This window comes from Lycorma delicatula, chromosome 5 (assembly GCF_047948215.1).
Source record: "Lycorma delicatula isolate Av1 chromosome 5, ASM4794821v1, whole genome shotgun sequence".
Lineage (NCBI taxonomy): Eukaryota > Metazoa > Arthropoda > Insecta > Hemiptera > Fulgoridae > Lycorma > Lycorma delicatula.
This window is the reverse complement of record NC_134459.1, coordinates 127,812,684-127,836,743: the sequence shown is the minus strand read 5'-3', so window position 1 is coordinate 127,836,743 and position 24,060 is coordinate 127,812,684. Positions and strand designations below refer to the sequence as shown.

Here is a 24,060-nt window from a genome sequence, read left to right as displayed (position 1 = left end):
GAATTCTAGTTAAGATTTTTGATGCATGACTAGTTAAACTAATTGTCCTGTATTCTTCACATTTATCTGCTCCTTCTTTCTTTAGTATCATGACTATAACACTTTTTTTGAAGTCTGACGGAAATTCTCTTTTTCATAAATATTACACACCAGCTTGTATAATCTATCAATCGCTTCCTCACCTGCACTGCGGAGTAATTCTACAGGTATTCCGTCTATTCCTTGGAGCCTTTCTGCCATTTAAATCTTTTAATGCTCTCTTAAATTCAGATCCCATTTCATCCTCCTCTTCCTCTATAACACCATTTTCTAATTCATTTCCTCCGTATAACTCTTCATTATATTCCACCCATCTATCGACTTTACCTTCCGTATTATATATTGGTGTACCATCTTTGTTTAACACATTATTAGATTATAATTTATGTACTCCAAAATTTTCCTTAACTTTCCTGTATGCTCCGTCTATTTTACCAATTTTCATTTCTCTTTCCACTTCTGAACACTTTTCTTTAACACATTATTAGATTATAATTTATGTACTCCAAAATTTTCCTTAACTTTCCTGTATGCTCCGTCTATTTTACCAATTTTCATTTCTCTTTCCACTTCTGAACACTTTTCTTTAATCCACCCTTCTTTCGCTAGTTTGCAGTTCCTGTCTATAGCATTTCTTAATTGTCATAGTTCCTTTTACTTTCTTCATCACTAGCATTCTTATATTTTCTACGTTCATCCATCAGCTGCAATGTATCGTCTGAAACCTAAGGTTATCTACCAGTTCTCTTTATTCTGCCTAAGTTTGCTTCTGCTGATTTAAGAATTTCCTTTTTAACATTCTCCCATTCTTCTTCTACATTTTCTACCTTATCTTTTTTACTCAGACCTCTTGTGATGTCCTTCTCAAAAACCTTCTTTATCTCCTCTTCCTCAAGCTTCTCTAAATTCCACCGATTCATGTGACACCTTTTCTTCAAGTTTTTAAACCCCAATCTACATTTCATTATCACCAAATTATGGTAGCTATCAATGTCTGCTCCAGGGTGAGTTTTGCAGTCAACGAGTTGATTTCTAAATCTTTGCTTAACCATAATGTAATCTATCTGATACCTTGCAGTATCACCTGGCTTTTTCCAAGTGTATATTCTTCTATTATGATTTTTAAATTGGGTGTTGGGAATTACTAAATTATACTTCGTGCAAAACTCTATAAGTCGGTCCCTTCTTTCATTCCTTTTGCCCAGCCTGTATTCACCCACTATATTTCCTTCCTTGCCTTTTCCAATGCTTGCATTCCAATCTCCAACTATTAATAAATTTTCATCTCCTTTTACGTGTTTAATTGCTTCATTAATCTCTTCGTATACACACTCTACCTCATCATCATCATGGGCGCTTGTAGGCATATAAACGTTAACAATGGTTGTCTGTTTAGGTTTTGATTTTATCCTTATTACAATGATTCTATAGCTATGCGTTTTGAAATACTCTACTCTCTTCCCTATCTTCTTGTTCATTATGAAACCTACTCCTGCCTGCCCATTATTTGAAGCTGAGTTAATTATGCTAAAATCACCTGACCGAAATCACCTTTCCTCTCCCCACTGAACCTCACTAATTCCTACTACATCCACATTTATCCTATCCATTTCCCTTTTTAAATTTTCTAGCCTACCAACATTTTTTAAACTTCTAACATTCCACGCTCCGACTCGTAGAATGTTATTTTTTAATTTTCTGGTGACCCCTTCCTTAGTAGTCCCCCCCCCCCGGAGATCCGAATGGGGGACTAGTTTACCTCCGGAATATTTTACTAAGGAAGGCGCCTCTATCATTGCTATATGAAAATGCAGAGCCACATGTTCTTGGAAAAAAGCAGTTGTAGTTTTCCATTGCTTTCAGCTGTGCAGTACTCAGAGGACTGAGTGATGTTGATATGGCGTTTAAGTCTTCCTGACTCATGCCCCTAACAACTACTGAAAGAGCTGCTGCCCTCTTTCAGGAATCATTCCTTAGTCTGGCTCTCAACAGATACTTCTCCAATATGGTTGCACCTTCGGTCCAGCTACTCTGTATCACTGAGCACTCAAGCCCCCTCACCAACGGTAAGGTCTCATGATTCATAGAGGAGGAATTTGCTTACATCAAATATTAATTTAAACATCAGGAAAGCATTTTTGAAAATATATGTTTGGAGCATAGCTTTATATGGAAGTGAAACTTGGATGATCAGAGTACCTGAGAAGAATATTAGAAACTTTTGTAATATAGTGCTATAGGAGAATGTTAAAAATCAGGTGAGTGAATAAATTGACAAATGAAGAGGTATTGTGGCAAATTGATGAAGAAAGAATTTGGAAAAATATAGCTAAACGAAGAAACAGACTTACAGGCCACATCTTAGAGCATCCTGGAATAATCACCTTGATACTGGAGGGACAGGTAAATGGGAAAAATTGTGCAGGCAGGCAACATTTGGAATATGTAAAAAATATTGTTAGGGATGTAGGATATAGGGGGTGTACTAACATTAAACGGCTGGCACTAAATAGGACTTTTGGAAAGTTGCATTAAACCAGTAAAATAACTGAAGACAAAAAAAAAAGGTGGTAGTCAATTTGGAAATGATGATGAAGTAGAGAAGCTAATCTAAATAACTGATAAAAAAATAGAAAAGTAAGTGATTTATATGAAGCAATAATAAAAGAGCTAGTGGTATAAAATTGAAACTAAAAAAAAACTTTGTTGCAAGTATAGAAATAACATTCCTTAGTCATTACTTTTGTTAAATTTATAATAAGAGGCATGTTTTTTAATAAGTACACTACACTACCGCACTTGTCTTATTGTGTGATCGATGTGTGAGTTTCTGCATTCCAGCTTCATAGAAAACTGCTGCCTGAGAAGATAACCATGCTGAATGACTGTTTTTCATCGTTGTCATTGCACTGACTGTTAAGATACTGCTTTAAATGCAGGAACAAGTGGTAGTCAGTGGCAAGTAATGGACTATATGACAGGTGATCAATTTGTTCCTAGCCAAATGACACGATAAGATCTTGGATGCAATGAGTGTGTGATCTTCTGTTTTGGATAGCCTAATGCAGTTTAGTCAAGGTCTGTTATTGTTAGACCTTGACTAAGCTAGTCAATAAATGCTGAGATAAAGGTATTTATCGTTTCATCCCAAAATCAACAAGCAGTGACCAAACTTATCCAAAAACAAAGTACACATGATTTTCCGTTTTGGCAATGCTTGCTTGAATTTCACTTTCTTGGGAGATGATGAATGTTTCCATTCCATAAACTGTCCGGTGTAATGTGAGACACCCATGTAATACCAGTAACAATTCGAGTTAAAAATGGATCACCTTCATTGCTGTATCTCATGAGAAAATTCAAAGCATTGGCAATACGTTTGTTTTTATGCAACTCAGTCAGTAAGTTTGGTGCCCAGCATGAGCACAACTTCAAATAATTTAAGCACACTGACAGTTTCAAAGAGTGTGAAATTATAGGAAATTCATTATATAGTAATGATATTGTAAACCTTCTATTTTCACAGACTTTTCCATTAACTTGGCTCAGGTCATCAGTAATGACAGAGTCACCCACTCCATGCGACATCATGTACATTTAAAAGGCCCTGTTTAAATGCCCTAATCCATTTTCTCACCATTTCACCAAACGTAGCATTATCCCTTCACACTTTTCTAATGTGACAATGAATTTTGGCCTTTCATATTTCTTGCATTTAAAAAACAAATTACAGCACATATTTCACAATCAGTGACACTGACTATAGTCATAAGTATAGGAAACTGTTAACAAAGACTAACAATCACATAATGGTGTCTATAGTAAAAGCCAATAGATGTAGTTATTTAATCCACATGTGCAAAACAGCAACAACTGCGCTGCATTTACTTAAAGAGATATTAAACACATACCTCATAGCTAAGTTTTTTACTTTATGGGGGACTTGCAAGTTTAATGGAAACTGTAGCTAATGAAGTAAATATAAAACAATTTTAGAATATACAGCTACAATAAAAAGAAACGCTATTACAAACGTAGCAAAAATATTAATACAGTTTTTATTATTATGATAGTTTTATTTAAAAATGAAAAAGCAGTTTATTCACATTTCTGAAATACTACTTAAAAAAAAGACGTTGTTCCAACACAAACTTTGGTTTATATTAATTTAATTTATTTTACTATAGACTTAAACAGTTACTCAAGTACTTATATTCTCAGTACTTATATTGTTTTTTTTTTTTATATTTAGACTTTGAATTTATGTATTTTTTTTCATTTAGAATTTAATAACGTATGACAGTGATTCCCAAACTGTGCACCACAGCACCCTGGGGAGCCGCAAAATACTGTAAAAGCTTCATAATTAATTGAACCAAGACATTTATAATTATTAAGTTAATGTTAAAAGTAAAAAAAAAAGAAAAAAGATGTTAAATAATGAAGATACATGAGTTTTACTTATCTTTACCTCTTATGAGTAGTCATACTTTTACTTAGGGTAGGGTGCCATGGAAAAGGTTTAATTGTAAAAAGGCACCATGACTCAGAAAAGTTTGGGAACCACTGACAAATGATGATATATAATTTGTAACAGTATTATGGTTTATCAAATTTTAAGTAAGTGTTTTCATTAACTAGTTTTCTTTTACGATAGTAATTTTTATTTAAATTCATTAATATTTAATTCTGATTGTGAGCAAAGTAGTAAACTGCCCGATCAGAGTCAGTTTCTCTATCAGTTGATTTTTACTTCAACCTATCTTCTTGTAGGAAGAGGTTCCTGAACCTCTTCTTCTTTGAAGAGGTAACAAGGGAACTGAATCAGCTGCCACTCTGCCTCCATCTACAGCATCATGCTGATACCAGATAAGATTGGACTTGGTGGGATCTATGGGAATGTTCAAGAACATTGTTTTCTACCTATACAAAACTTATACCAAAAGGGAATTAATGGCTGCTGCAATGCCTGTCAAGTAAAACTGGAGCTTCTACTCTTTTAACAATCTATGAAAAAATACTATGTCAACAGATGTATACTAACTTATAACAGAATCATCTGAAGTAAGAAAAATATTTATAACTACAGGCAAACAGTATTTTTGAGCAATGTCAAAATACATTTCCAGAATATTATTAAATAAGATTGTTAGTTATGAATTAAAAAAACTAACAATGAAGGACGTGTTCTGAATGTTGGTGTCCCATCTTATCTTTACTCTGCGAACACATATGGTTTAGTGTTAAACAGTAAGAGGCAAAAAACAGAGTAATCAAGATGCACTAAAATAAAATTAAAAAAGTTAAAGAACATAACACTAAAACACCTACTGTACATACAAAGAAATAGGAGGTTCATCCCAATCTGGTAAAAGATGTCCACAGTTCAACACTGCCATCACAATACTGAGAGAGCATTGCAATTCTTCCCTATAAAAACAAACATTTTTTAAAATTAATATTATTACATAAATTACAATTTAAAAAATAATAATTACTTTTACTAAATAATAATTACTTTATAAAGAGTACTCTCTGGTACTCTTAATAAGCCAAGCATATTGAATTCATTCAATTATCTAGTTACATCATTAATAAATAATATGCTATTATAAGTGCATAAGAACATGTCATAGAAAATTAACAATTTATTCTTATTAAAAGTTTTTGAAAAAACACAGCTCCTTACTAACTACACTAAATTCAGTTAGCAACACACTGTATTCACACAGATTAAAGCTAATGTATTCAAAATTATTATTTTTTTAATTAATGAAAGAAAAAATTTTAATGACCAATGTATTAAAATATTTCATTATAGTATCTTACTAAACTACAGATCCTTTGAGAACAGATATGAGGATAAGGTAGATTTAGCCACCTTTTTTTATCATCAGTCATTTGAATAGTTTGATCCTTCCCTGGTCAATTCTGTTTTGTATTAATTGAATGATTTAATATATTTGCTATATCCTCAATTGCCTCATTCACCATATTTTAATGTGTGTCTTCAAAAAGTTTTTCATTCTCTACACAACCATCTACAACTAAGCCAAATAAATTAAATCTTGAATATTAATATACAGCCCCCAATCTGGTTCTAGCTTAAACAGCTAGCATGCAGACTGGCAGAAGCTCTTTCTACTTCTGCCAGTCAGCTTTTGATGTCTTCATTATTTTGTCGATTCTTTATCATTTTAATCAAAAACTTATTTTAAAATTGGAATGATATTAATAACTGAAATGATTAGTTCCTGAAGAATTTTAAATCTGCATACAATGTTTACAGTAATGTATCCTGTCCCCAAAATGAATATACTATTATGCAAATATGGGACATGTCACCTTGCAGTTAATTAACTGTTTATAATATGGCACATAATTTATTTGTTAATATCATTGTGTATGCTGTGATTTTCCTTGAGATTTAATTTATTTCTATTTAGTTAGTTCTGTTGTAATTAGTAATTTTGATTTGTTTTACATTTTCTCCTTTGAAGAATACTATGAAACACTACACAGCTGTTTCTTGTTATAGAGATTTTAGACAATTTTTATAAATGCTGTGTAAGTAAATAACAATGATTATTTGACTGTAATAACTGGAATAGTTCATTACTATTAATAAAAAAAATTCTACAATTTCTAGTACATTATATTTTGTATATATTTAATTCTGCAATATCCTTATTACCTTTTTATTTTATTACTTTTATTTTCTTCATTACTTCTACGACGAAAACTGAGGAAATATCTGGCAAATAGTCTAGACTAGAACAAAAGGTTCTAGGTCTGATAGCAAATGGGAAGATAGAAAATGGGGTAAATAGCAGATAGTAGAAAGGATGAATAACTTCTACCAATTTTTTTCCTGGGGGCACAATGAAGTGTTATCAGACCTGATTACAATATTACCATCATAAGCAATTAAAAATTAACTCACAAATTAGACTGAAGAAAAACGCCTATTCTGTATTCTAAAAGCAAAGCAAATGGTATAAATAGCTTAACATGTTCAGTGCCAAGGGCACCTCTAAGGTGGCCAACGGGCTATTATCTTGCAGCCTGATAGTGCTGTACAGGTGCTCAGTGCAAAGTTTCGTTTATAGCAGTTGTAGTCATTTGGTTATACAGTTAAACTTTGTTTCTTTTCATGGCATGTTAATTGTGTTTTTTTACAGAACGTGTATTTGTACTTGATCTGAGTTTTGTTTCTTATTCTTTACGAATGGCTGATGATCAAATTGCAGTCCTTCACAACCAAAGAGAACACTTTTTTGGCACATAAAGTTATGACAAATGACGAACTAAAAGCAATTTTACAGTGTGATAGTAGTGAAGATGATTTTTATGTGGATGATGACTATTTCTTAAAGAAAATCTGATGTACTTCAAAACAAACCAAACGAAGTTAAGCCTATAGATTTTTTTAAATATATTTGCAGATGATTTTTTTGATCTTACTTTAAGACAAACTTATATGCTAATAATTTAAAAAACTAAATCTCAAAATCCCCAAATTCACCTAAATTATCTTGGAAAGAACTAAGAGGGAAGAGTTGCAAATATATTTCTTGGGTCTTCTACTTCATATGGGAAATATTAGACTGAATTATTTGAAAAATTATTGGCATACTCATTGGCTGTATAAGATAGCTTGTTTTCATAATTACATGGGGAGAAACACATGACAATTTTCGGGTACCTTCATTTCTGTCAGAATCCTAAAACATGAGATAACTGACTGTTTATACGGGCCTTATTGGAGTTATTTAATAACAAAATGAGTGAACTGTATTATCTTAAAAATGAATTGTGCATTGATGAATCAATGATTTTATGGCGTGGATGTTTGATCTTTCGCCAATATATAAAAAACAATTTCAATTCTGCTTTTTTTAAATTTTAAATTCTTCATTAAAAATACCTTATGCTGTAATCAATAGCATTAAACAATATGACCACTAGGAAATTACACAGCTTTGCTATAAAAAAAAGAGTTAAGTATGCAAATAAATCATTAAAATTACATCATAAAAACATCTAAAATTAGTACCTGGTAAGTGTTATCTCATTCTTAACATATTTTTCTAATCTTTCTAATTCTGGTGGAAGATATTTTGAAATAAGTCTTTGTACTTCATTTAGGTCATATTCATCAGGAAAATGCCATGATATATTTAAATTATGAATATCTCCAGATTTACCCCAAGCCTGTAAAATATAAATAACATTGAAAAATAAGACAACAATTTTTATGTATTGATCAATTAAATATTTCTACAAAAAATTATTTTCACCATGTTAAAACTATCTAACTTAACGAAAAAATATTAAAATAATTCTACTGGTTATAGGCATTTTATATGAAACATAATGAATTGAACTAATACAATAAGTACATGTCTGTAATCAACTCTCCTCACAAAATGGAATGCTACAATTATAGTATATTGTGATATAGTGAAATACTTGCATCAATACATTCTGTTAGATATCAGTGACACAACTAGCATCACTATTGTACCAACATCAGAATGGTTATCATTGCTGCTACCAGGACTTACTCAAAGAAGTGATAAACATTAATCTCATAAATGCATCTGAGAATACTAAACACAAAAAGGTTAATTTTTTTTTTAATTTTGGTTAATTTTTTTATGCTTGCTCCTGCAATACTTGTTTTAAATTTTATATCCTTTCATTTTTTCACTTGGAATTTCTTTCTGGTAAAATGAATTTCAAGAGTAAATCATAAAAAAATTAAACTCAACAGGAGAACAACAAAACATTTCCAACAAGCTTCTACAAATTTTATTCTCTTATTTTAAATTAAAAACAACAAATGCAAAAATGGAGAAATTTTTCAATAAATTTTTTATATTAAAGATAAGATGGTGAATCAAATATAAATGGTATTTTTTTTTTTTTATAAATTTATTGGATAATATATATAATTCATACCTTCATTCACTTCTTGATGTAATCTCCTGCACGATCTACATAATTTTGTCAACGATTTGGAAGCTTGAATATTCCTTGTTTATAAAAAGTTCGGGGACAAGTCAAACAATTGCACAAGCCCTCATTGATGTCTTCCATTGTTTCCCTCCAAGCAATTCTTTCAAGAGCACAAACAAAAAATAGTCATAAGGGGACAAATCCGGACTGTAGGGAGGGTGATCAAAAGTTTCCCAGTGAATTTTTTCCAATTTTTCTCAAAATCACAGTATGCGGCCACTAGCCTATCATTGGCAGTATGTATGGCAGTGTCATGGAGAAGGATGACATCTCTGATGAGCATACCTTCCTTGTCTTTTGTTTTAGTAGGTGGCTTTTGTTGTCTGTAGCAGCTAGCAATAGTAAGTTGCATTTACCATTCGTTGATTGTGGAGAAAATCAATGGGTAAAAGTCCCCTTGAGTCAAAAAAATCATAAGAACTTTTCTGTCTGACAAACGGGTTTTGGCCTTCAATGAGCAGCCCTCATCCTTCCTTCGCCATTCCTTATTTGCCATTCTTGACTACGGAGTGTAATGATGGAGCTAAGTCTCACCACATATGACGATGAGCCTCAAAAAATCATTCCCTTCTTGCAGAAATTTATTCAGAAAAGACTGATACTAATAGAATCAATAGGCTTGTTTGCTTATGTTTTGTTCAAAATATTAATATGAAAATATGAATTTTACAACATAAACACAATGTTTAATTTTTCATAGAAATCAGTAAATATTTATTTTTTTCCTCTTCATTTAAAATTAATTATTCAATACAGAAAATAAAAACATACTAAATTGTTGTTGAGGTAGAGTGTGAACGATAAAAACAATCATACTATTTACAAAAAAAAAATCTTAACTCTGAAAGTAGAATAATCTTTTGAAAAAGAATGGTTACACAATTTATAAATTTGAGGTTTATATAACACAAACCTTCTCAATTATATAACTGAGAAGTAGAGAGGGACCTAAGGTAGCAAAGTTTGAAATCTCTTTGAAACATGAAGTTTTTATTGTCTTTACAGGCACTTTGTAAATGAATGATTTAAATAACAGTTTTCAATTTAACTTATTGGGGAATGTGGTATATTTGTTTTGGCAAAGAGGTTAAATGGAAATGTTTTCATAACCATTTTGAAATTAATTGGTCACAACGAAATTCTGCAGCACTTACTAGATAAGAAAAAGTTTCCATTTTTTTATAATTTACAAACAGCATTTTCTTGTTACATATTTTTCTAAATTCTTTACAAAAAAAAAAGTTAATGATTTTTACAATAATCTATGACAGAAGAAAACCTTTGTTCTAGAAATAATAAGAAAAAACAAACATTTTGATAAACAACTAATGTACTTACCCTGATTGGTAAATGTTCTGAGATAGGAGCATCTGTACCAGCACTAGAAATACAGTATTCAGTGGGAGAAATTGCACATATTGATAAAAAAATATATGCCAGAATATTACTTGTGTATAAATTACACTCCTTGCACTTAGCATGTAAAGTCCGATCAAGAACCTTTTCAAGATAAGGTAAGTAAGGTGTAACTTTAGCTCCATGACAATTTAATAACTATAAAAAGCAAAATAACAAATAAAAATTTTCAAAGTACAGAGTATCACATCATTTCAAAAGTTAAAAACAACTTCAAATAATGTAAAAAGGTAATAAATTCTATGTATTTTAATTCTAAATGTTTATTAAACATTTACTTAAAAAAATATATATAACTGAAGTATGTCACCAATTTAGCAAGTGTGAAATCTAGACTGGCATATTTACTGAGCAGTAATCATCTCCTTTAAATACATACAGAATGTACAAAGAACGTCGTCTAATATTTTGATAAGAGAGTTCTTAATATCAATAAAAGAATGAAAATTTCTAAAATGTGTTCCAAAAATGCCTTTTTACCAGTCTAACTGCCATTCTGCACATTTAAAAAAATTTATATTTCCAGAATGACTTGAGCTGAAATTTGACAATCTTTTCAAATATTGGGTAATCTTTTCATACATTCTTTAAAACTGTGTTTTTGTTTATTTGTTTCTTTGTGTTTGTGTGTGTGTGTTTCTTTGTGTTTGTGTGTGTGTGTGTTTCTTTGTGTTTGTGTGTGTGTGTTTCTTTGTGTTTGTGTGTGTGTGTTTCTTTGTGCATGTGTGTGTGTGTGTTTCTTTGTGTTTGTATGTGTGTTTCTTTGTGTTTGTATGTGTGTTTCTTTGTGTTTGTGTGTGTTTCTTTGTGTTTGTGTGTGTTTCTTTGTGTTTGTATGTGTGTTTCTTTGTGTTTGTATGTGTGTTTCTTTGTGTTTGTGTGTGTTTCTTTGTGTTTGTGTGTGTGTTTCTTTGTGTTTGTGTGTGTGTTGTGTTTGTTTGTGTGTGTGTGTTTGTGTGTGTGTTTCTTTGTGTTTGTTTTTCTTTGTGTTTGTGTGTGTGTTTCTTTGTGCTTGTGTGTGTGTTTCTTTGTGCTTGTGTGTGTGTTTCTTTGTGTTTGTGTGTGTGTTTCTTTGTGCTTGTGTGTGTGTTTCTTTGTGTTTGTGTGTGTGTTTCTTTGTGTTTGTGTGTGTGCTTCTTTGTGTTTGTTTCTTTGTGTTTGTTTCTTTGTGTTTGTGTGTGTGTTTCTTTGTGTTTGTGTGTGTGTTTCTTTGTGTTTGTGTGTGTGTGTTGCTTTGTGTTTGTGTGTGTGTTTCTTTGTGTTTGTGTTTCTTTGTGTTTGTGTGTGTTTCTTTGTGTTTGTGTGTGTGTTTCTTTGTGTTTGTGTGTGTGTTGCTTTGTGTTTGTGTGTTTCTTTGTGTTTGTGTTTCTTTGTGTTTGTGTGTTTCTTTGTGTTTGTGTGTGTTTCTTTGTGTTTGTGTGTGTGTGTGTGTGTGTGTGTGTGTGTGTGTGTGTGTGTGTGTGTGTGTGTGTGTGTGTGTGTGTGTGTGTGTGTGTGTGTGTGTGTAAATAAATCCAGAACAAAAAAAGCATTAAGTCAAGAGAGAAAAATAATACTAATTTTTCACATATTTGTCATCATCTTGACTTAATAATTCTCTAATTAAATCAATCATTCCAAACCAGGAATAATGGTACAAAAATTAAAAAAAAAATGAAATTATTTAAAATTAATTTAAATTTAATTAAATTTAATTTCAGCTTTGACATAAGACATATTTTTATGTATAGACATGAGATGTTTAAAGTGTCAACTGCATAAATTTTCATTTTTTTTTCAAAAATAAAATCAGATAAACATACAATTTTTCAACATTTAATTTCAAAAGAAAACTTAAGAAATTCCAAAACAATAAAAATTACATTTAACACTTTTTTTTACTTATGCAGATTTACTCAGAGCTGAAAAAAATAATCATTAATTTGAATTTTTAAAATATATTTTGTAGATAGGTTAATCCTTTATTTAAGACTTAAATTATAAAATTTAAATTAACATAAATACGAAAATTTTGCCTATACAATTTCTTCTGCATCTATTTTAAAATCTCTTAACACTAATAAAGTGGTACGAAAGGTATCAAATATATTATATCATGGTTAAACAAAGATTTAGAAACCAACTCGTAGGCTGTAAAGCATATATATCCAGGAGTAGACATTGATAGCGACAATAATTTAGTAATAATGAAATATAGATTGTAGTTAAAAACCTGAAGAATAAGTGTCAGATGAATCTGTGAAATTTAGAGAAGCTTGAGAAAGAGGAGGTAAAGAAGATTTTTGAGGAGGACATTGCAAGAGGTCTGAATAAAAATGTTAAGGTAGGAAAAAATATAGAAGAAAGGGAGAATGTTACAAAGGAAAATCTTAAATCAACAGAAGTAAACTTAGGCAAAACAAAGAGAACTGGTAGAAAACCTTGGATATCAGAGAATATATTGCAGCTGATGAATGAACATAGAAATTATAAGAATGCTAGAGATGAAGAAGGTAAAAGGAATTACTGACAATTAAGAAATACTATAACCAGGAAGTGCAAATCAGCAAAAGAGTGGATTAAAGAAAAGTGTTCAGAAGTGGAAAGAGAAATGATCATTAGTAAAATAAATGGAGCGTACAGGGAGAATTCAAGAATTTTGTGGTTCATAAATTAAAATTTAATGTGTTAAATAAAAATGATACACTGATTTATAATATGAAAGAAAAGATCGATAGGTGGATGAAATGTATTGAAGAGTTATACAGAGGAAATGAATTAGAACTGGTGTAATAGAGGAAGAAGAGGAAGTCGAACAGGATGAAAGAGAGATAAAATTCTGAGATCTGAATTTAATAGAGCATTAAAAGATCTGAATGGCAGAAAGACTCCTGATGGGATACCTGCAGAATTACTACGCAGTGCAGGTGAGGAAACAATAGATAGATTATACAAACGGATATGTAATACTTACGAATAAGGGGAAGTTCCATCAAACTTCAAAAGAGTGTTATTGTCATTATACCAAAGAAAGCAAGAGCAGATAAATGTGAAGAATACACAACAATTAGCTTAACTACTCATGCAACAAAAATCTTAACTAGAATTCTGTACAGAATAATTAAGAGGAGAGTGGAAAAAGTATTAGGAGAAGACCAATTTGGTTTCAGGAAAAGCATAGGGACAAGGGAAGCAATTTTAGCGCTCAGATTAATAGTAAAAAAAAAGATTAAAGAAAAACAAACTGACATATACATGTCATTTATACTTAGTAAATGCATTTGATAATGTAGACTGGAATAAAATGTTCAGCATTTTAAAACATTTAGGGTTCAAGTATAAAGACAGAACAATTGCTAACATTTACAGGAACCAAACTGCAACAGTAATAATCGAAGAAAGAAGCAGTAATAAAAAAGAAAGTCTGACAAGGATGTTCCCTATGCCAATTACTTTTTAATCTTTACATAGAACTAACAGTTAATGATGTTAAAGAATAATTTACATCCAGAGTAATAATGCAAGGTGAAAAGATAAAGATGCTACAATCTGCTGATGATATAGTAATTCTAGCACAGAGTAAAAAAGATTTAGAAGAAACAATGAATAGCATGGATTAAGTCCTATGCAAAAACTACCGCATGAAAATAAACAAGAACAAAATGAAAGTAATGAAAGTAAGTAATGAGGAGATGGACCACTGAATATAAAAATAGGAAGAGAAAAGATTACAGAGGTAGAAGAATTTTGTTATTTGGGAAGTAGAATTACAAAAGATGGACAGGCAGAAGCGATATAAGATGCCGAATAGCATAAGCGAAACGAGCCTTCAGTCAAAAATATAATTTTCTTACATTAAAAATTAATTTAACCATCAGGAAAACATTTTTGAAAGTATATGTTTGGAGCATAGCTTTATATGGAAATGAAACTTGGACGATCAGACTACCCGAGAAGAAAAGATTAGAAACTTTTGAAATGTGGTGCTATAGGAGAATGTTAAAAATCAGATGGGTGGATAAAGTGACAAATGGAGAGGTGTGTGGAAAATTGATGAAAAAAGGAGCATTTGGAAAAGTATAGTAGTTAAAAGAAGAGACAGACTTATAGGCCACATATTAAGGTATCCTGGAATAGTTGCTTTGATATTTGGGGGACATGTAGATAGGAAAAATTGTGCAGGCAGGCAATGTTTGGAATGTTTACAAAAAATTGTTAGGGATATAAGATGAAGGGAGTATACTGAAATGAAATGACTGGCACTAGACAAGGAATCTTGGACAACTGCATCAATACATTCAAATGATTGAAAACAAAAAAAAATTAAAATCCATAAATTTTCCTAGTTAGCACAAAAAACATCTACAAAGATTGTGTTTCCAAATCACACAACTGTAATAAATCATATGCAAGTACGTTTTAATCATTACCTACTTTTAATTAATCTAAAATGCAACTTAGATACAGAAATACAAATATATTTCAAGCTATAATTAAAAAATTAATATGTATTACCAAACCTCAGTGAGAATAAGCAAATTATAAAGGAGCTCATTATCCAATATTTCTTCTTTTAGAATATCAATAGAATCTGTTAGTGAAAAAACGTTTTCACACATGTGAGGAAGGAATAATTTCAATGTAACATCAGGACGCACCTATAAAGAATAAACAATTTTTTTTTTAACAGAAAAAGGAGATAAAACTATTTGAAATGAAAAGCTTCTTCTTTTAAACAAAACAAATAAAACTAAATTTAAAACAATAAATATACAAAAAATAACTAGCACAGGAGCAGAAAAACTCAACAGAGATCTTATTCCCATATATCTTACTTTCTTGGTACATTTTTATGTACTACTGAAGCACAAAATATTTTTACAGGATTTAAACTTACAAGATTACTTTTCTGAAATAGTCTTTACAGTTACTCAAAGATTTTTGCAGAATTTGACTCGGTCAAAAGATTCTTCTCTAAAAAATTACATTCTTTTGGCTAGCAAGGTTCAACATAGCAATGGTTGAAATTCTACCTTTCATACTGCCAATTACAACACTAATTAAATAAAAAAATGAAAAAGAAAAGCCATGTTATATGGCCTCCCATAAACTTCTGTCCTTAGCCCAATATTGTTTTTGTTATTTATAAATGATCAGAAAAATTCTAATATTGTAGTCTAAGAATTTAATTTCAGGATGGGTCAGATATCTTTTCAAGTACAATTTCATTCATCTTACCTTCCTTGTTAAAATATACATGGGAAATTCAAATAAAGCAAATAAATAAGCAAAGTGGCTTAAGCAAATAAATACTAAAAAATATATGACAATTTTCTACAATGTTCATAATGAAGTAAAATAATTAAAAGGTACTGGCTAACTGAATTTCAGGAATGTCACTGTTAAAGTACATCTGTTTTTTTACAGCATAAAAAATGCCCACTGTAAAAAATAATACGGTGAATTTTATAACTTCATATCATTTGTTAAAGTTTATAACTTCATCACATAATTTCACTGTATATATTCTACTGATTGACTTAAATCAATACTTAATTATTTGAAATAAGTTGGGTAAATATGAATCAATTTTGATGAATCTCTTGTATACTTTATAGATTACTTATAGATAAAGTGAAACAAAGAAATCTTCATATAAAACAATATTAGTAAAGACAGATTCATTTAACTGTACATAGAACAATTTCCTTAAAATAGGGACATAAAATAAATTACCAATATTTTAATAAACGTTATTAGTTATTAAAATGTATACACATATACATATATACCAGCTTGATCTACCCAAGTACAGAATTAAGAAATATCTTACCTTATTTTGTTGTTTTTCTACAAGAGTACTTTCACAGGATCCCGTATCATCAGTTGTATGTAAAAATCTTTTTGTATAATTGCATATTAAACATAAAAAAGATTAAAAGATTAAAATTTAAAAGATTAAAAAGTTAAAAAATAAAAGATTTAAAATACAAACACATATACAAGGCATATGGAGTCAATTGGGGAACATGCATGTGGCCAGACAAATACAATACTGATACTATTTAATATAAGTATTCCAAATAATATCTAAAAAAGTGCTGCTACCTCCTTACATCTTTTATAAGCAGATCTCCCTCATAATCCATCTGTAGGTTGATCAAATTGAATCTTTGTCTACAATTTATATATATAATATTTTTCTAAAATATCTAAATTTTTATTTATATTGCCTTTTTTCATTTACAATATTTCCAAACTGTATTAACATCAGAGATAGAATGTTTATTGTTTATAAGATGATCCGCAACATTAGAAAAGCCCAATTTTTTTGTTTTTATAATGCCTAAAATGTTTAAAATCTGGCTTTGAACTATCTACTGGTTTTATCTATTACAAATATTCTCACAATCATTACATTTTATTTTATAAACACCACATAAATTATATAAATCAGTGTTACTGTTTTTTAAATATTTTATTATGTGGTTGTTAGTTTTGTATGCAGGTTTAAATTTATTCTTCTCATAAACTTTGGTTATATTTTCAACAATACTATTGGTTTATGAATATTTTAAGTATATGAATATAATGTTATCAACTTTTTGTGTATTGTGTACTGGTTTTAAAGTTATACTATTAAGTTTTGATACTTGTTTTTTAAATATGTTATCAATTAACAAAGAACTATACCCATTTTTAATTACAATTTGCTTTGTAGTATTTGTTTGTTTAATTTTTCTTTGTTATTCTGTGTATAATGGATGGCTCTATTAATCATATTTGGATATATGTTAATTTTATGAGACCAAAGATGATTTGATTTTTTATGAATTTTTATTTTATTGGCTATAGGTTTCCTGCATATCAAAGTTATAATTTGATTATTTTTGTTAATTTCAATACTAACATCTAGAAAATTTATTGTTTTATTTATATCTATTTTAAAAGTAAATTTTAAATTGTTAGGATATGAACTGAGTTTATTCAACATTATGAGGTGTTCCTTATTTATGACCAGATCATAAATGACAAAAACATCATCAAAATAATGAATCCACAATAAAACCTTGTATGTGAATGATGTCATAAACAATTTAACTCTCAAAATCTTGTAAATATATTTTTGATATAATAGCTGATAAAGGAAATCCCATAGGCAAGGTATTTTCCTGTGTGTAATATTTGTTACAAAATTCAAAGTTATTTTGTTGACATCTGTTCCTTACAATAGTAATGATGTTATCAATAAATTTAAGGTCTTCATTATTATTTATTAATTTATTTTTTATTATATGAATTGTTTTTAAGCTAGAATACATGTTACTTTTATCATAACTTATCATCCTAGTGTTTTCACTGACGTTTTTTTAATTTATTTACAAATTCATACAAATTGTTTATGTTATAACTATAATGTAAATTTATTTTTATCCTAAAGATTTTATGTAAAATTTTGGAAATATATAATATGGAGCAGAAGTAAAAACAATCAAAGGTCACATTGGGATGCTGGGTTTATATATCTTTGGAAGTCCTGTTAATTTTGGTGCAACTGGTTCAAAGAGGATACCAATCTTCTAATTTAAGATACCATACTAGATTGAACCATCTAATAGTGAATAAACACTCCATTACTGACTTAGAAACTAATTTGGAAATAATTGAAATCACAAAAGAAAATAAAAAATTGGACATTTTAGAAAAATATCATATATATACACAGAAATTTAGCTTAATCAATCTGCAGACAGAATTTGATAACGATACGCTTATCAAAGCTGCTATAGGTAGCAGAACTTTTTTTAATACTAGGTAAAGTTTATATTGTATTACAGTACAGTGTTATATTTAGTGGCTGGCCACAAACAAAATTTCATATCTTTTAACGTTTTTTAATTATTTTAATTAATTATTTGACTGAATATATTACATCAAATATGTAATAATATTATGCCGTGTTTTATTAATGTTTAATAATGTGTAATTAATTTTAATTTTAATCAACTGATGATGAGAAATTTCCTCTACAGCGCTTTTGATATATAAAAAAGAAAAATAATAAGATAAGGTAAGAGCTCTTATTGATTCTGTATATTGGATTTTGCTGGATTTTGATTATGCTTTTGGAATATATATATATAAAAATAAAAAATATATATATATATATATATATATATAAAAATAAAATATATATATATATATATATATATATAAAAATAAAATATATATATTCTAGTCTCAAAAAGAAAGAGAGAAACTTTCAGTACATTTTCTATTGGTGAAAATAATGATAAAGGTTCATATAAAGATAAGTCTGGAAACTCTTTTTTTCGTGTTATGACTAGTAAAAACTTTCACCCAGATTTCAGCTAACAAAAAGAAGCCCTAATTTTTGGGACACAAATTAAGGAGTAAAATTGGTGGTTTCTTATGTAAATTTGAGTTGGGAAATAGGATAAAAGAGATCCTAGAACTGGAACTCCAGTAATTTTGAAGAAATCCGACATAAAAAAAAATTCAGTGTCGAAAAACAAGTTTTTTTAGGCTGTAGTAAAATAACTTTGTTGAATGACTAATAAATGCAGACGATTTAGTAACAAAACTTGTAGACAATTTAATTCTAGAAAATTAATGTAAATAACGCCAATAAAACCTTTTAAAAATTGTTTTTTTATTGAAGCAAAACAGATGAAAAATAGACAGAAAATCACATTATTCTTAAAATAGCAAAAGAAAAAGATATACATGAAATGATAAATGGTAACAGAATAACAAACCTCACTTACATTAATTGTTCAAAATTTCCTCCTTCACAATGTACATAGCACCCTGCTCGAATAAAATATTTCCTCCACTGGCTTTCCATATCATCTCAGACTAGCTTCTTTTGAATTCAACAGCATTATGTATTTTAATAAGTAACTCTTCTTTAATATTAAACTTCTGTTGGAATACTACTGTTTTCATATAGCCCCAAATGAAGTAATCAAGTGGCATTTTCAGGTGATCATGATGGCCAAATGATTGGTCCACCACAACCAAACTAGTTTAAGAAACTAACAATCAAGTGATTTCTAGCAACTAAAGAAAAATGTGACATTGCACTATTGTTCTGGCAAATCATTTGCTATCTAGTTTGTAAAGGTATATCCTCCAAAAAAATCAGCACATTATTTTTTAAGAAATGTGCGTATGAATCCCCACAAGGATTTCATTGAAAATAGATTGTTCCAGAATTTTGTCTTAAATAATGCCACACAAAACATTAATGTGGAATCTATGTTGGAAACTAGTTTTCACAGTACATGTCTTTGCTCCATAAATGATTACTAATGAATTGAAGACTCAGTTTCTTGTAAAACTGGCTTAATCAGCTTGGTCTAGATGCCAATAACAGAAATTTAACTGGTGGGGAGTAATCTGTTGGCCGCAAATTTTGAACCTTCTGCAGGCGGATAAGATAAGGATTTTCTTTCCATAGCCCTGTGCCACACTTTGTTTTCAAAAATAAAAAACTGATTTTAAACATTTTTATTAGTAGTATTTATATTAATTTTCTACAAGTTTTGTTATACATTTATCATCCAGATTTACCAGTGATTTAACAAAGCTATATTACAAACCTAACACAAAATTTGTTTTTCAATACCAAATTTGGTGTTTTTAGTCTGATATCTTAAAAATTTCCCAGGTCAAATTACATAGACATGAGCAAATTTACTCTTTAATTTTGGTCCCAAAAATTACAGTAGGGCTTCTTATTGTTAGAAGAGCTGAACTCCAGGCAAAATCTTTCGCTAACCACAACCCGAAAACAGTCTCCAGATGCAAGTTTATATAAATTTTTTCATTATTTTCACCTGGAGAACATGTCCTGAAAGTTTCTCCATTTCTTTGCGGGACACCCTGGATGCAATACTACAGTTTTATGAAAAACCAGAATTAGTAATACACAAGGCAGACAGCCAGAATTAAAAAAACTTTCTTTAATTGTAAAACGTTGGTAGAATCGACTCTTACGCAGAAATTGCATTCAATGCACAGAATCACAAACAGACAATGCAGAAAAGGGCTGCATTGTCTGCATATTGTTTCTTGTGAAAATAGTTTTAATAAATGGTGAAATGGCTATTCTGGGTCAAAATACCATTAGGTATAAAACTTTTAATTAATTGTTTTTGAAGGTTTTTTTAAATGTTTTTTTGGGTGCACAATGAAGATTCATTATTAGCGTTTAGACATAGTGGTGATTTCTGTTTTATTATTCTATTAGGCAGTTCAAACATTAATAAGATATTAATAAATAAAAACTTACATATTTGCCACATAAATCAGCAAAACAAAGCATTTTTTTTTATCTGGAAGGTTATAGATTTAAGTCATAATCAGGCTTGGCATTTTTTCATATACTTCAAAATCCATTTCTAATTTTTATCATAAAAAGGAACTGTAACTGAGCTCCAGCTTTAGATATTGAAACAGTAAATATAGTTTTTTTACTCTGATGAAACCCAAATTTAACATAGATTCTCAATTTTATAAAATGTTATAAAATCGAGACACAAATTTTAAGTTGGTGGTGGTGGTGATGATGTGTATTGGTAGTTGTTGATTCTCAACTTCTTACTTTTAATCAAAGCTATTTAAGCCATTACTTGACGCACAGTAATGATTTTATGAATGGACAAGGATGAAATAAGTCACCATTTTTCATGAACGGAGTTACATTATAATAAATAATCCCAGTTATTCAATCAGCTTCTCATCAATTATGGAAGATCAAATTTGCAGCAAGATGAGCAGAAGTAAATACATAAAATGTAAACGTGAACCTAGTGTTTTTCTATTGAACATGCTGGTCCAACTTTAAGAGGAAATTGAAATGTTAAAATAATTAAGGGAAAAATCTATATTTTACTTTGTTCTATGGAAAATATAAATATAAACAAAGATAAACGTAATTCAATACTTACCCGACAAAAAGCTCCACACATAGTAGCAATAAAACGCCCAGCAACTTTAGTTTCTAATATTCTGTTGGTGACAAATGAGTATAATTTCTGAACCGCAGTCTAGAAATTAAAAAATCAAATGTGATTGAATATATACATATAAGTAATAAAACACATACACATAATATATAAATATAAAATATTTATCATATATATGAAATGCTGTGTGTACACACACATGCACACACACAATTTCAAAAAGAATTAGATAAAAGAAGATTTTTAGATCTTGAAATAACACTTGAATGTGTTACATAGCTAAAATTCATTCTTCAATTAATTTAGTTTCTCTAGGTTACAAAAACATTTTTAAAAGAACTGTTTATTATAAATAAGCTGACTTTTTTATGTTTTTCTAGATACAAGATCACTCTGAACATAACCCTTAATCCAAATTTAAAAAATACGATTCATATGAAAATTGATTCAGTTTTATTTGTTTCATCTTCCCTGAAATCTTTTATTGCAAATTCATCCACCGTTTGTAAATCACAAAAAACTGTAAGATGGAGAAAGGAATCCTTTTTTGAATCATTCAATTGTAATTTCAGAAATTTTTTTTTGTTAGTCTGTTTAATTTGTCTTAATATTAATATAGAAAATGTACCTTAAAGATATAAATTTACTTTCGGTCAAGAGGACAATCCTCCTCTTATGGTAAATATTTCAAGTTATGAAACTAGAGACATCTAAGATTTCAATTGTTAAGTCTAGTTAAAATAAGTTCATGCTTTAAACTCAGTGGACTATAATCCTATAATAACAGTGGAGCAGACACAAATTAAGATAATGGGCACCAACTGAAACTTTTGCTTTTATAAAAATAAAAATACACCATAGCAATAATCTAAAAACACCTTCAATCATGTATGTTGTGTTTGTTCTTATCTTACACTGTACCAAATAAATATATAAATATTAAATTTAATTTAGCACGTCTGACGGTAGTCAGTCAATATATTATTTGAATTCTCCAAAAACTATATATATATACAGGATGTCCCATATAAAACGCAAACCCATCAATCACTCATCCATCAAATTTCAAAAGTCAAACTTACTCCCTTACACGTTACTGAAATGGACTCGTCGAACATCTGAACATCACGGCGACGCAGTAGAACATTACCGATTGTAACAACAATACAATCATAACGTTCAGTGTATTGCTAGAGACAAGAGAATTTCGCTAGATGAACGTGTTTTCATTGTTGAGTCGTACTTCAGTACGAAATCAGTGGTTGCAGTGCGAGATTTGTTTTTGCCATAAGTACCCAGATAAACCAGCTCCTAACAAAACATCAGTATTAAGGTTGGTTTCAAAATTTAGAGAGACTGGTTCTGTTAATAACAAGGAACACAAAAGATCTGCGTCAGTGTTGAATACAGATACAGTCACTGAAATCAAAGACCGATTACTCGCCTCGCCAAATAAATCGATCGGACGTTTGTCTGCTGAAATTAATTTGTCTAAATCAACTGTTCATCGGGTGACCAAACAATTACAATTACGACCTTATCGTATTCACACTGTTCATCAACTTCTTGAGCCCGACAAAGAAAAACGGCTACAATATTATCAACGGTTCCGTCGATTTCTGCGTGAGGGAATTAATGTTATGGATTTGTTATTTTTCACAGATGAAGCACGGTTTCATTTGGATGGCTACGTAAACAGCCAAAACAGTAGAATTTGGAGTGCTGAAAATCCCCACGTTTATCACTAAAAACAATTACACCCACAGAAGTTGGGCGCGTGGTGAGCGATATCGCGGAGGAAAATAATCAGTCCTATTTTTTTCGAGTACACCATTAATGCAGAACGATATCAGGATATTTATTTCAGTTCATTGCCCTCTTGGAAGAGGAAGACAGACACTGCTGGCTACAACATGACGGTGCGACATAGCACTATGAGGTTCAACTTCTGATTTCGTTGAGGAATTCTTTGGTAATCGTGTTATTGGTCGAGGCTTGTGGCCACCAAGATCTCCAGATTTGACTGCGGCGGTTTTTTTTCTATGGGGTTACCTCACAGAAAAAGCCTACAGCAACAAACCAAATATTTAGATTTTCAGCAAACAAAGCACAGCAACAAACCACGAACACTTGAACAATTGAAAGTCAATATTGAACAAGCTATATTAAATATCCAGCCACAAACCTTGAAAAAAGTTGCAATAAACGTTGTAAAAAGAATTGAAGCTTGTATTCAAGAAATGGCGGCCACTTCCAACATTTACTCTAAATGTAAGGTAATGGATGGTAATAATAAAAATTACATTTACACATGCCTTTTTATTATTTCAATACCTACCAATATAAGGTTGGGTTGCGTTTTGTATGGGACACCCTATATATATATATAAAATGAAATTTAATATTAAATGAAACTTAAACCATTAAACACAATAAACAGCTAAGCCAAACTTACCATATTAAATCCAAGAATATATAAATAATACTTTACATATATGTAATATTTTTCTAATATAATTAATTTTAGGTACACTTAAATTTGTGTTAATATCAGAAATAGAATGTTTATTATTTATTAGATGGTCTTCCATATTAGATAAATCTAATTTAA

At 29.9% G+C, this 24,060-nt stretch overlaps 1 protein-coding gene across 3 annotated transcripts in view; it reads right to left on the bottom strand.

Annotated features, from left to right (window-relative positions):
* The window catches only part of LOC142325375 (proteasome activator complex subunit 4A-like), a 168,651-nt gene that overhangs the window by 85,443 nt on the left and 59,148 nt on the right, over positions 1–24,060 (bottom strand). For 2 of the 3 annotated variants that reach the window (XM_075367071.1, XM_075367072.1), the window contains exons 11-15: positions 21,432–21,530; positions 14,976–15,113; positions 10,399–10,614; positions 8,096–8,253; positions 5,371–5,469 (exon numbers count right to left, since the gene is read on the bottom strand). In XM_075367071.1, the coding sequence (XP_075223186.1) occupies positions 5,371–5,469; positions 8,096–8,253; positions 10,399–10,614; positions 14,976–15,113; positions 21,432–21,530 (710 nt within the window). The remainder of the gene's footprint in view (positions 1–5,370; positions 5,470–8,095; positions 8,254–10,398; positions 10,615–14,975; positions 15,114–21,431; positions 21,531–24,060) is intronic. The other variant, XM_075367073.1, reaches the window with a different exon arrangement.